Source organism: Centruroides sculpturatus, unplaced genomic scaffold, assembly GCF_000671375.1.
Source record: "Centruroides sculpturatus isolate CEXI.00-Female unplaced genomic scaffold, Cexi_2.0 scaffold63, whole genome shotgun sequence".
In the NCBI taxonomy this organism is placed as follows: Eukaryota; Metazoa; Arthropoda; class Arachnida; order Scorpiones; family Buthidae; genus Centruroides; species Centruroides sculpturatus.
In genome coordinates, this window is record NW_019384640.1 from 115,123 (window position 1) to 130,643 (window position 15,521).

The 15,521-nt window shown below is 30.1% G+C and overlaps 1 protein-coding gene and 1 pseudogene across 2 annotated transcripts in view; both read left to right on the top strand.

Moving 5' to 3' along the window:
* LOC111625967 (post-GPI attachment to proteins factor 2-like) overlaps positions 1 to 4,228 on the top strand; it is a 39,152-nt gene extending 34,924 nt beyond the window's left edge. For both annotated transcript variants that reach the window (XM_023369223.1, XM_023369224.1), the window contains one exon: positions 1,351 to 4,228. In XM_023369223.1, the coding sequence (XP_023224991.1) occupies positions 1,351 to 1,508 (158 nt within the window). In that variant the 3' untranslated portion in view covers positions 1,509 to 4,228. The remainder of the gene's footprint in view (positions 1 to 1,350) is intronic.
* A 2,873-nt stretch (positions 4,229 to 7,101) lies between these two features.
* On the top strand, positions 7,102 to 15,317 carry LOC111625966 (annotated as a pseudogene).
* The last annotated feature ends 204 nt before the right edge of the window (positions 15,318 to 15,521 follow it).

Here is a 15,521-nt window from a genome sequence, read left to right on the forward strand (position 1 = left end):
TTTGAGTGGTTCAAAAAGATGATAGTTAGATGGGGCTATAGGCAGGGTATTCCAATCCAAATGGGTAATGGTTTCAATGGTCAGGCTGGCTGTGTGTGGACGTGCATTGTCATGCAGCAACAACAATTTTTTCAACAATAGGCCTGAAAATTTGGTGTGAATTGCTGCCTTCATATTGTTGGCCAGCAAATCACTGTATCTTGCGCTGTTAATTGTATGTCCTTTTCCAGGCAGTCTTCCAGTATAGGCCCTTGTGTGTCCCAAAAAATGTTTGGCATCACCTTTCCCATGGAAGGCTGAGTCTTGAATTTCTTCTTTGTTGGAAATCTTGGATGTTTCCACTCCATACTTTACTTTTTGGATTCTGGCTCATAGTTATGGACCCGTGTTTCATCTCCTGTGACTGACAAATGCTTTGTCTTCATTGTTGTAGCAGTCGAGTAAATGTTGACAGATCTCAATACATTTGCACTTATGCTTTGGTATAAGCTCTCTTGACACCCATCTCACACAGACTTTATGGAAGCTGAGCTCATCATGGATGACTTGATAGGCAGAATCATGACTAATCTGCAGAGAACACACTACATTGTCAATGGTAACTTGTCAGTTTGCCAATACCATTTCTTGAGCTTGCTGAATCATCTTGTCATCTTGTCAGTGGTGGAGATTGATAGGTGTTCTGCTCTTCTTCGTGCATTACGCTTATCTGCCCACTTTTAAACTTCTCAATCCACTCATACACACTTCTGTGTGGTAGAGCACTGTTCCCATATTGTGTGTGTAAGTCTCTGATGAATTTCAGCCCATGATACACCTTCCAACCAGAGAAATCAGATCACTGCTTTTTGTTTCTCCTTAGTACACACTGTTAGCAGAGTGGCCATATTTACACTGAAACAGAAACAAGAAAAATGGTGCTATCAAGGTTAAACTTTGATAATGTGACCACAGTAGTATTAAGTGTAAACATTCATGCACAGAAGGTAGTGTGACAAACCTAACAATGTGTTAAGACAAAAATGAGGATAATTTTTGACTTTCATATGTATAATACAATTTTTTGTTAACTTGTTAATATTAATACAATAATAAATGGAAAAATTGTCTAATATTTAAAAGTTTTTGATGTCAAGCTCAAAAGAACAACTCTTTTGTAAGATATATAATATTTCCTATTTTATGCTGAGAGTATTTTGAATTTTAAGGGTATAATTAATATTATTGCATCCATTATTTTATATGATCAATATTTATATTAGAAAATGAAATTTATTTCTATATATGAACAATTTATGCTTTAAATTTTATAAAAATAAATATTTTCTAAAACATTTCATTTTGTTTCAGCTTTCAGCTGGTTTTCTCTTTGTGAATATGTAATATGTTTTGCCAACATGGCATTTCATGCCACTATTGTTTGGGATTTAAAAGATCAAGAAATAGTAATTGGACTACCATCTAAAAAGACTGCAGTGAATCACATAAAAGATCACAAAGAAGATTGATTTCATACTGTAAATAGTAAGTGTTAAGTCACCAGGAAGCCCAACTTGGTTTTTCTCTTCTCATTTGTACAACATCCTCTCACAAATGTACTTTTAAATCTGTGATCATTCTGCCTATGTGATCATTTGATCGACAGTGAGCTGTTTTTAAAGAAGTCAAATGAATCGTTGCGATACTCTGAATGCAATGAAGAGATACAGTAAGTGAATCGCCTCGATGGCATTAACAAAGGAGCTATTATCAAGTGTTGTCGGGAAAAAAGAAATACTTTTTATTTAAATGAACGATACATACAAAACAAAAGCATAATTTATTACCGTATTTTTATTTAATTAATAATTTAGTAATATAGTTAAATAGTTAGCAGCAGTATTTAAAGACTACTTACGAATAGAAAACCACTTTATATCTTTTCAAAATTTCATTTTTTCATCAAGAATTTTTAATTAAATCATAAAAATTTGAAATAGAGAATTTTAAAAATTATTAAATTACCATTTTAAAATTCTAGAATATTCTAATATGAACTTTATATACATACATTCAGAATGTTTACTCTTTATCATTGTAGTTTAAAGAAAAGTATCAAATTTTTGAAACCCTATAATATAATTTAGTAATAGAAAATGTTTGTAGTTTCTGTTTTAGTTATCACAAAATTCATTAAACTGTTTTTAAAATGGAAATTTTCCTCTATATGAAAAAACTTTATAAAAATATTCTGGCACAGCAAAATGAACAAAAATTACAAAAACTTTAGTTCATAGAAATTTGATACATTGAAACTAAATAAATTTAAAGTTAAATAAATTAACATAAATTTTTAAATCTTTCATGATGATTAAGTATTAATTAATTAATATTTCAAGAGAGAAATTCACTTTTACTTAAAATTGAATTTTTTTTTCTGAAATATTGTCCTACTTACTCTAAGATCATTTAAGAAACTCAAAAATTACAGTTAAAATACTATTATTACCTTTTTCTATATATGAAGGTTGATGTCAAAATGTTATATTTCACTGATTAATCATCTACTAATCTCATGAAACATATTTATGCTAGAATTTTTTCATATCATTTGTTAAGAGGAAAACTTAAAACATTATAGTACTTGATTAATCATTGAATTTACAAAACTCAACATAATACATTAACAACCTTGCTCGATTTTTCTTGAACTATAGCATTTGCAAAATGTCTTTGAACATTGTAATTTTCACGATATAATAATGATATCTGATGTTTGGCAGATTGTTTCACACACGTTCTATTTTATTGTAATTCAAAAACTATGATAAAATATTTTAAACTTTATATAAATTGAAAAATGAGAAATTTTTTTGTTCTCTTTGAATACTGCTGTTGAACTTAAATTATTAAGTCGTGTGTGTGTATGTATATATTTTAAGATATTTATTTGAAAGACACACTTACTTCTTAACATCTTAACTTTGAATTTCTTTATAATTCTAATAATTGAACATAAATCATATAAATGAATAGAATATAAAACAAAATTTTAAAACTTAGGTATACTTGAACATTTGACTAGAAAATTTCAATAGATATAAATCAAAAGTAACTAGTTTAGATACCTGTTTATAAATTCCAAATTACACAATTATTTATTAGGCTGTACTAAATAAATGTTGCAAAAATTGTTCTTTTAAATTTGATTATTTGAAATTAGTAATGGCCAAGTCTTATAAGCACATTTTATAAATAATTTTTAAAATAAAATTTAGGTGATTATTTATTTGAAATACTAATTTCATAATTTTGATTTCGTCCATTCAATTTAAATGTAGGGAACTAATAAATTAATTCCTCTTATGTAAATAATAATAAATAAAAAATCTGATTTTCAATTTAAGTAAATGTGATAACACTTTTTCTATGAGAAAATTGTTTTAATTCTGAATATTTTAGAATCCTAATTAGAATTCATGTCAGAAAACATATCAGTTGAGAGAAATTCATACATAATATATACATTTGAGACAATTAATAAATTATTTAGACCAGACATTTTCAAACATAGCTGCAGAAAAAAATGAAATATTTTCAGTTCAACTGGATGATAAATTTTGCTCTTACCAATAACATAAGGAATTACATTAGAAGACTGATAATCTTTTAAAGTAATACTGTAATAATATTTCCAATCCAGAGTTTATGAAAATTTAAACAGATTAATACAAAAATTTTCATGATTTGTCAAATTTAGTAGTATATTTAGTATACCAGTGTTTCCCAACCTTTTCAGACTAGCAACACACTTTGAATTTAGTTATATTCTTGCAACATTAAATTCCATAATTTTTAAAATAGAAACATATAAAATTATTTTCTAATAAAAAACTTGTCCATTTTATTATCTGCTTAAAATTTAAAATAAATTATGATTGATTTAAAAACAAATTTTGATAATACAAAAGTTAAACTTACCGAGAGGAAAACTCACAATTGTATAAATGTACTATGAAAATAAAGACTATTTGAATCAATGCGTAAAGAGCTAGTATCGGTTCTTAAGCCAGTAAACTGCAACGTTAATAGAAGCTCCAAAGAGTTGGTATGCTGGCAGACACATAGATGCATGCCACTTTTGTGAGGGTGTTTGCCGATTCTGCAAATTTTGTAACAGTTGGCATTTTAGTGAATACCTCCTCCTCTCAGTTGATCTGTAGTTAAAAGATGAAAGATAAATGGAATTTAAAAAAAAGAAGCTTATTCAAAATTTTAAAAATATTTAATATTTTTGCAATACAGCAGAGGCATTTCTTTGTTGCTGCATGTGTGTTGAGAAATGCCAGTATATGCTATTGTTCATATTACAAATGCACATTATGAAGTTGAATTTGAATCAGTTTTGAGTTGTTAAATGTTATCATGAGTAGTTTAAATTGAATGCCAATTGCCATTCCCATATCTCCCTCATTCTGATTAACTCTGTTGCAGATTAGGTCAGGCATAATAGATAAAATTAAGACAACCATAGCCTGTGGACTTTCAATTCTGGTTTTACTGTATGGCATGAATCTCATCTTCTTACAGAATATAAACATAATGTTCTAATGCTGTTATATTAATAGTGCCATTAGAAATTTATCAGCATATTTTATTTAAAATTTAAAAAATATTTTTTAGGTTTCTTAATAATGTTGTTTAAAATATGCTGTATATATCATGTTTTTGCAAATTAAATAACTTGTAGAAGAATTTGAAATGAGATTTGTTGTAATCAAAACATTATGTTCAATAATGATTTATGATGATCTTATCAAATTTTTAGAATTGATTTACCAAATTTTAATCATTAAATGTGTAGAAAAATTCAAACTTCAAATTTGTAAATTAAGCTAATTATCTTAAGAGTTCTTTAAACAAAAATCCATTCACACTTTTTTAATCTTCTATAGCAAACTCAAAGTAACGACTGATGTATTTATATAACTTATTTTCCAATGAAATAAGTGGAAATAAGAAACTTTGTTTTATGAAGAGAAAGATCGAGATAAAACATTGGTGCAATATTGAAAGACAAGTTAGATTAATGAACAATTTCTTTATTTCAAGTGCCATATTCATTAATGGAACTTTAATTTGAATATTTTAACTTCAAAAATTGAATATAAATCAATATTAAATTAAATGCCATTTATTACGATTAGATTACCAAATGCCATTATGATTTTTAGAATCTCTTCCATTTTCAAATATACATTCTTACAAATTAATGGTTTAAATGAAATTATTTAAAGTATAGAATATCCCTAAAACCTCAAGTATTATTCAAGTAAATGTTTTGATTTAAATAGAATTGATGTTTAAGAGCAAGGGTGGGCAACCTTTTTTATAACATGGGCCAGAATAAATTTTACTTTTTTTCCGCGGGCCATAGTAGTTAATTGACACCTTGTGACCTGTAAATTTTTAGTCTGCAAATATGAAATAAATAAATAAAAAGAAATTAATTACTACAGTCGATCCCACTATAACACAGTTGATTATTCCGTTTTATATGAATTCCATGTTGTATGAGTCACTTAGATTTTACAAATGCGTGTGCGGGCTGTGAACGGCTCACCTATTTGTAAAATCTAAGTGACTTTAAACACAATAAAAACAGCACTATGTAGTTGGATACGACAGACATTACATTTTCTAATTGCATAGCTTTTGCACGTAGATTTTCTTGATGGATGATGCGATGAGATATAAATAATTTAGAAACATTCTGTTCTCCCATTTTTTGTTTGAATAAGGAAATAACTCCCTTATTTTTTCCTGTCATTGCTGCCGCAACACTTCAGAAAATAATATTCAATTTAAACTAGAAGAATTACATCGAAAAATATTTATTTATAATTTCTTCTAAACATCTCGCGGGCCGGATAGAAACTCTTCGCGGGCCGTAGCTGGCCCGCGGGCCGGGGGTTGCCCACCGTTGTTTAAGAGCATTGATTTAAATTTGTGGTGCTGCAAATGATCCTTTTTATTGATATTAAAGGAAGGAAATCTTATCAAAAAAAGATTTTTAATAGGTTATCAGTCTTCTACTCTAAGTTGATTATAAATTGATTTTTTCAAATATGTAATAATGTTATGGTATACAAATGACTATTTTCTGGCTGTAAGATTTCTCTTGTACTTTACAGGAAAATGATCAAAAATTTGAGTTAATTTGATCATTTTGGAAATTTAGCATGTTTTAGAAATTTTCTAAACTCAAATTTAAAATTCCTCTCTATAATAGTTAAATCCAATAAAATTTTAGGTCATAAGATTTCAAAAATAAGTGTCTACGTATTGGAGCAAAAGTTATAAATAGAAAATTTAAAAAAATTAATGATCACAACAGAATTATAAAGTTGATTTTGAATGACACTTGAAAACATTCAGCATTAAATACCTTAAATACAAAATTTGATACAGTTAACAATTATTCTAGAAATATTTGATTATAAATTCAGTAGTATGGTAGTTAGAATTACCAAGCATGTAAACAAAATTTAAAATCTAACCTAAATTATTTTTTCTTGGAGCAAAAAATTTTCAAAAACTTTACACTTCTGGAGTATACATACACTTGTTTCTCCAGTTGATTTCAGACAAAACTTTTTCTCCAGTTGATTCACTGGATAACGTTTAACTCCAAAAACAGGAGAATTTTTGAAAAGATTTACTCTAGAAAAGCAATTTGGATAAGATTTTACATTAGAGGAGTTTCCTTACAAAAAATAATTTAATTAATTAAAAATAAATTCAAAATGACCTATTTTTTCTTGTGAAAATTTAAATTGAAATGGTCACACATTTACTTTTTTGTATATTGAACTGGATAAGACCATTTTATCCACTACTACTGGAAGCCTTGCTTACTCATTTGCAAATTATATTTTGGGCATTGAACATACACCAATTGATAATGTACATAAAATATAATTTAATATTAATGCATTAAATAATTAAAACATTTATGCTGTAATTTAATTACAATAATTAGTCATTTAACTTTAAATATTAATTAAATTCCTTTTTTTTCCCATAAATGTTTTCTCTTAAAGAAATTCTTACTACTTATTATTAAATTAATAATAAAATTAAAATTGTAATTACCAAATTATTTAAAAGGGACATTCACTAGTTTTTCTTATTAGGATTATTTTTGTGATTGTCATATATACTCATTAAGGGAAAGACAAGATTCTAATGATGTTTCTAATTGCATTTTGTGATATTTATCATAATCGAAGACCATTTTTATTTTTAAAAATATTTTCCAAATAAATCTGATTGTGAGAATTTTTTTATTAGAGTGTCTTTGAGAGATATTGCTTTTCTTTTTCTTATCTTTTAAAATGTTGGAATGTATTCTATATAAAACAGAATTTCTAAAATAAGTAATAAAATGCTAAATGGCGTGGAAGTCCGCAAGTTTGCTAAGATACAATGGTTTTTGAGGCTAAGCTGGCCTCCTCTCCCAATTTCTAATTGCAAACACCAATCAAATAATGACATTTTAGGACATCAGAGATTCATTTCGAATAATCAAAAGCTAAATGGGAGTAAGTAACCATGTACTGTATTATAGAAATATTCATTTGAAAACCAAAAAATTAATTTGCATTTTATACCGTAGAAGACACGGGACAAAGCTTTAAACTGTCACACAATTATCACAAACATTTTGCGATCCCTACCAATTGGGTTGCAATTTTCAAAAATTTGTAGACAGACTGAATTTATATATCTGTAATCTCTAGAACGGAGTTAGACTAAAGTCGGAGTTAGACTACGTCAGAGAGAAAACAATCCGCTCAAGGATTAGACAAGGATCATCTGATTGACGGGAAGTTAAGGATTCAAGGGATGTGACAATTGGTGCAGTTATTAAAATAACTTTCATTATGTATCATCGGGGAGAGAAGAAAGAGCAAGCAAAGAGCGGAACTCATCATATAGAAGTTGTGGAGTTGCTCTCTTTACTGGAGACAAATGACAATCATGTGGTGGAAGAAATTAAAATGTTGATACATGAACAACTGAATAACACTAAAGAAGCATGGTTGTTACATGGCCTAGTAGATTACTTTTTAGCTATGCAATCACAGCAGTGTTTAGAAATTATTGTGGGTGTTAGAGAACCACATGATAAGCATTTGTTTGATAAGCTGGCAGACTGTTTAAAAGGTAATTCAAGGTATGATGCTCTTACTCTCTTGGGATATATTGTTTGTAGACATCCTTCTTGGTTACATAAAATCACTCAACATCATATAATGCACAATTTAATTAATATTCTCAAGACAGATACTACCATAACAAACTTAGTGAGTGCTGTTCTTATTATTGTCACATTATTACCTGTAATACCTTCACTTATTGGTTCTCACCTTCAAGAAATTTTCGAATCATTCTCACACTTAGCATCTTGGAGTACAAAAAAACCTGGCAATATACCTGAAATTTTTATTCTACATCTTCAAGTTAGTGTTTACGCATTATTTCACCGTCTGTATGCCATGTATCCTTGTAATTTTCTCGCTTACTTGAGTTCCTATTATGGCCGTCGTGATCAAAATCAAGAAAGTTTTCACGTCTTCGCTGAAACTATTAAGCCAATGTTAGAACGAGTAAGATTACATCCATTATTAGTAACAGCATCAAAAGAAACAGAGCTGACAACAACGAGATGGAAAAAAATGGATATTACATGACATATTAGTAGAATGTGCAAGAGTTTCTTTAGATTTAATTGAAGGAGCATGCGAAGAAGTACCCCAATGCCAATTACCAAAGCCATGTCAAATTATGGGTGGTAAACATGGCTTTTCAGCTTCAAATGTCCATAGAGAATCTGCTTCTCTGCCATTTACTCCTGCTAGTCCTACTTCAGTAGTTAATGAAGCTTTAACAAAATGTCAAACAAAAGAGCATGGTTACATATGGAGTCCTTCTACAGTTTGTGATTTAGATGTATCTCCCTCTAATAAATTAAGTCCTTTAGAAACTTCTACAACTAGTACACAACCTGATTCAGGGCTAGTCTCTTTGCCATCTGCAACCAAGGTAGGAGAAAGTCCACCTTTAGATGTTGCCATAGAAGCCAAACCAGAGGAAGCTTCTATGATTGATTCTTTAGAAGCTTCATCTAGAAAAAATCAAGGAAATGTGTCAGTTAACTCTATTACTGGCAGTTCCGAAGTCGATGTGAATATAGAAATAAATTCTATGGATAATAGTCGGAAGAAGAGTTGACACCAAATGCAGATAGTTCAAAATCCAATTTATTTAATGTTAGTCAAGCAGAAGTAGCAAGAGAGGAAGAAATTATCGATGAAGAAGTTTCGGCAATAGTGTCAAATTCAAAATATCAATATCCAGCGGATTGTTTTCTCTCCAACGTAAACCTTAAATTATTAATATTCATAATTCTAGTGTAATCTGTAGTCTCATCGACTGATGTTTTCTTATTTGTTTTTATTTTTGAATCGAATTGAATTTTCGCTATGGGTATATTCGAGAATACATTGCAATCTGTTAATGTATTTTAAATTGTATAGAATGAATCGTAATTATTGTCCGAAAGAAGGGAAGAATAGATTCCCGTAAATAGAACCTACAATTATTTATTTCTCTTGCAGAACAATTGGTCAAACAATAAACTTCAATTTGCACGGTAATCAAGTAATAAGCTTCGTTGCAGATTTGCAGATAATGTATTTTGTATTATAACTTTTGTGTGAGTGGTCGACGGTGATCTCTGACATTTGTCTTCTAAAAAGGTATCTTTGTTTCTTGTATACTCTTCGTTTAACTTGCAAATATTCAAATTTAATTTTTGCAATTAGTTTGGCAAACGAGCACTTATTTGCAAAAATTCTTTTTCGTACAATTTGGAGCTTTAGTTCGTTCCCATTCGTCGATGATTATTTACACTTTTCGGATGGATGTTACCGTCGTAATTGTCATAATTACATAATGACGTTAATGGAAAAAGTTTGCCATTCATTCAGAATGTTAACTCTGATTTAACATGTTACAATAATCTGTTAAGAAACACAAAAAGTATTGTATCAACTGTTTTTAGAACGATATTAAGTGTTCATACGTATATTTTCTTTTGTGCTAGTCGATTGGCACGTTGGTCACTGCCAAATGTTTTATCGGAACAGCAAAAACAATTATATTCGGAGAAAATAGCTAAAATTTAATACGTCGAATGAAGTCAACAGTTAAAATTTAACATCCTTCGACAAAAACATACATTAGTGACCGTCTAGATAAACTAATCACATAATTTAGTCACCCTCCAATAAAACAAGGTTATAATTTGTACCGTTAGTGAAATAATCTGTAAAATTACTTAGTTTATATTCATTTTTTCATTGCATGACCTTATTAAAAAATCTTTCCAATCAAAAATTCCTGAGATTTGAAAGGCAAATATTAATCTTGGGACCAATATTAAATTTTCAGAAATTAAGTCGACGATTTTGAAAATGAAAATTTTCATATTATTGATTTTGTCTCTGAACGAATAAATTTTAACCTCTTTGTACCTTTTCTCAATCTTTCAAATTCTTTATAAAATTTGTTCCCGGACAACAATATGCGGTCATTCGAAAACAAATTACATTTATTATTTTGATACCTAAATTATTAAATTCTAATTATGGATGTCGGATTCTTGAAAAGTTCGGTGTTTACAAAAAAATCCGACTCGATATCTTATTGCCGACAGTTTCTTTGTACGTTGCTCGTGGCGAATTTCATGAAAATTTTAATACGGTTTGACAATTTAATGTTTACCTATGCTAATTAGTCAGATTCCAAATCGACAGCTTCCCGTGTAATCTCAAACAGTGCAATAATTAGAGCAGGATTTCAATGGTGAAAAGTGTACTCTTGCAGATTCTTTAGACAGGATTTCTATTTTGTTTGTATGAGATTTCGGTAGGAATTTTACTTTCTAGATCAATTAATTGTGTCAAATGCCAATCAAAATAAATTATAGCTTTCCGGATCACTCGTAAATTAAAAACTTTACCAGTGATTGTTGTTGTGTGATCTTTGAGGCTCGATGCTCGAAAAATTAGAATTTTAACGGATCGTTTCCTAACCATTGTACTGTACATTAAACATTCCCAACTTATAATCAGGTTTATTAAATGAAACTTATATTAAAAACTTGAATCGTGAATGGCCAAGCAAAAATTTTAATACTCGATTTGTATTCGTACTATAAAATGCTAGATTTATGTGTAAATTAAGATTATTGGAATCGTTAGTGCTTTTTGCCAGTACACCTAAAACTTCCCGGATATTTCAATCGTTGCGTTCTTAATGAATAGACTGTTCGAAATAGACCCCCCTCTCGTCCACGATGTTAAGTAAACGTAGTGCCAAAGAGAACTTTTCATCGTTAAATATTTTGAAACAATACTCGTGCGTTAACGACACCTTGTCTAAAACAAAGCCAAGACACGAAGGAATGCCCTTTCCGTATTGGAAACCGATTGTAGTCACACATTCACTGGTGCGGCCTATTTGCGAGAGCAGCACCATTTCTTACAAATTATCCCGTTGCATCTGTGTATTAAGAGAGGAATCTTTGTCAAATTTTATTCTTTAAAACAGAATTACATTTTTAAAAATGTTTTTATTTTTTACGAGTTCCAATTTATTAGAAAAATAAGTTGCCTGTATTTGTCTCTGAGATGCCCTACACCGGAAAGTATTGCACGTAAATAGTACATCTTGATGTGGCCTAAATTTGGATAATTTTTTCAGACTTATTATTAAACCTTGCAGGTCGAGTGATAAAAACTGAGTCAGAGATCAGATCCAAAAAATATACGCTTTTATTAACATTGGAAATTCATTTCGGACTCTACAGTCCTTCGGTCCAACCAGTTCGTGTTCGTGTAGATGACTAAAATTATATAATATAAAGTTAATTGTCAAATACATATTTAAATAATTATCAGACATGTAAATTGCACCTATAAGCAGAAAATTCTGGAGCATGTACATGAAGATAATATGATGATCTTGCTCATAACGACGATCGTTACTCTGAAAATGCACATTTACCTATTTAATTTAGATATATTTATAAAAATTTTAGCAAAAAAATTCCTTACAGATCATTTTAGCTTACACTTATATGATTATCTTACCTCCGAATTAACAGATTGTAGAAGAAAAGACCAGCTGGTTTTTTAACGCACAAGTATAAAGTTTAATTGTATATATTACTTGTAATGCTGTTAATTAGTACTATGATGATCATGTTCTCAGCGGAATCAATTAGGCCACATCAAGATATATTAATCACAGACGAGAAGCAAACATATTTAGAAGGGTAAATAATACATACCGGCGAATATGTGACTCGAATAAATAAATAAAATGAATAAATTTACACAAAATTGGAAAAAATTTTTGCTTCGAATGGCCGAAAAGACAGACATTAGTACTTGTAGATAGATTAGGTTATGTATTATGTAACGGTGGCTTATTCGAGTATCTTTGTTATCGGCCATCCAGAATAGATGTGCGTAAAGGTGTCGTCATTACTATTTTGTAGATTATATAATTTTTGATTAACAGAAGGCAGACTCCTCCTCGTATAAATTCACACACATTTTATCCATCAAAATAGCAATCTAAGAAGTTTGCTGCACTAGGCAATTTGTGTTATTTATCACCCATCAAAATGGGCATTCAAAGATTTCCGTACATCGACTGAAAGTTGCAATGGACATTGCTCACTTTGGCTTTAGGTATTGTTAGACGTATTTAAAAATATGGCGAAATGTAATCTACTCTGTGTAGAAAGTTTGATTCTTCCATTCAAAATCCAAGTGACAAAAAAAACCTTTCTTCGTAACGCGTGCCATAAAAGTTATTTATAAATGATTAGTGCTTAAAATAAGATTGGCCACTTTCGAGTTTAATTTTAAACAACGCGGTAATCGTTTTGCTGTATTAAAATCGTACTTTGCAAGAAAGAATGCCGAAATTCTCATAGAATATTTTTTGTTAAATTTTCTTTTTGTTACGGGTACGCCACCCAATTTCCCGCACCTTTGGTTCCGGAGACTTGCCGGACCAACCGTGGTCTCGCTTAATAATTTGTCGACACCTCTAATCCACTAACTACGTGCCTCCCGTGTGTCTAAAGTACAGTATATCGTATATTGCTAGAAACTTAAACGTTTGACAACACCACTGACACTCGTCTCTCTTATTAAAGAAGCCAAAGCTAAGGGTTAAATTGAAGTAAAATATACTATCACAAAATTTTGGTAACACCACCGACGAGTGCAGTGTAAATAATGTAAAGAAGAACACCATACATGGCTACAGGAATTTCAAGGTCCCCCTGTAATCTTTTCCAGATTAAAGGAGTGTCCGTACCGAGTTTTGTGATAAAAATAATTATTAATATTTAAAATGCATTCCGGAAACGTAATACTTTGTACTAATTATACAAAAATTGAGTACTTAAAGCAAAGATATACTTAATTTATTACTTGCTGGTTAATTAGTGATTCTTTGAGTCACGTGCACACATTAAGTAATTACTTGTAAATTTTGTGTAAATTAGTTTATTCGGTTCTTTTTCCCCGTGCTTAGTTTAAATACTTTTAATATATTCCAGCGTAAGCAATTATTCGAAAAATTCCAATTAAACTGGACTAAAATTTCGAAACGCCCGACGACTTTTGGGTTGTCCATTATTTTTTCCGGTGGCAGTGAGATTTTTGCCTCACTCGAAACTACTTACGTGCGGTAAATTTGTTTTAGCGCAAAGTATTAAAATTGGCAGAATGTTTCTCCTCGATCTTCTACACGGTTCGTGTAGTAGTGTTAGCTAGTGTTTTCTCCCGTTACTAACATTTACATTGCGTTAGCATCCTTACTTACACAGTGCATAAGATAAGAACTTTCTAATTAGTTTAATAAACACTGCCAAATGTTTACTATAATTAATACGTTAGTAGGGTATCTGAACAAAGTAACGAAATTGGATTCTCGACACTAACCAGGTAAAACGATGCTCTAGTTTCCGTTCTATATCCATAAAACCGCAGTTTCTAAAATCTTAAACGTTTCTTAGTGCGTTAGTGCCAAATTATTTTCTTTCAATTTTAGAATTTACTGCGTTTTCTTATGACAAATTAAGTATTTCGTCTCGTCCTCGTACCTTTAAAGTAGTCATTTGTGTATTAAATGCCATCGACTGTTGGTAGCATTCGAAGAAAACAATAGTAGAAACGTAAGTAATAACTCGAGTTCAAACATTTATTTATTAAAACAATTGAATATAAATTAATTTAAATTTTCTTCTGCAAAACCGAATTTCCTTTCGTTAAATATGCAATATATCGAAGGCCTCGGTATTTTGCGTGAGTGACGCTCGAACTGTCCGACAAGAATCCATACGTATTCCTTAATTGCCAGAATAATTGTGAAAAAAAAATTACGTAGAAAGAAAGAAAAAATGTCAAATTTTCTTTCTAATAATTTACATCTTCATGATTTCTTTTGTGAGTAGTAGAAGAAAAACTGTGTAAATAGAAGCTATTCATCCACTAAATTTGTGTGTAAATAGCAAATAATCCATCTGCTAAAAGTTTTTATCATATTATTAATGTCATCAAACACAAAGTAAATTATAATTAAGCAATGAAATCGATAGCACTTAAACAATTTTCAGATTCTTCGCCATTCTGGCGAGGATTTAAATATTCCCATTTCTGTATATTATGTAAGATATTTACAAGAGATAAGGTAAAAATCCTTTATCTTATGATTTTTGCACAATATTTGTGTTGCATTCTCTCGTGCAAATATTTATAGAGTCGTAATGGTTTTTTTTCTTATTTATTAATATATTTGGGAATTTCACCCGTTATATTCCGGTATTGAATTTTAACTTTACCAAACAATCCAACGGCTCGATTGGAACTTTTATTTAACTATTTTGTGTTGATCGCTATAATGTACAGTATATTTTTCACTACTTTGTTTATAAATGATGTACAGAATATTTCTTCTAACATGATTTCTAGAAGAGATTCACTTTTCTAATAAAGTCTTAATAATATCAGAGACTATGTTTTCATTTAACTGGATCTTGTATTGAGAATTCCTCCTGATGGTAACCACAGGCCGACCAAATCGCTGAAGGACTCAAACCCCAGACCGTTCCCATGCTAAGTACTTGCATGTGGCATCTTTCGGTGCTACTCTGAAAGACGATACCATATATTTTGAAGAAGTTGGCCGCGGCTCGAAATTCTGGTTTAGACTTGTACCTGCCACATTAGTTGACGGGTATGGTAGGCTAGTACTGAAATGTAAATATAGTATATGGTAGTCAAAATGAAAGTATTTAAATAATTTTCCATGGCACACCATTTTCAAGACACTAACAGTAAGATTCTTGGATGTGTGATACCAAAGCTTTAGCAAAGTCACATTATATACAT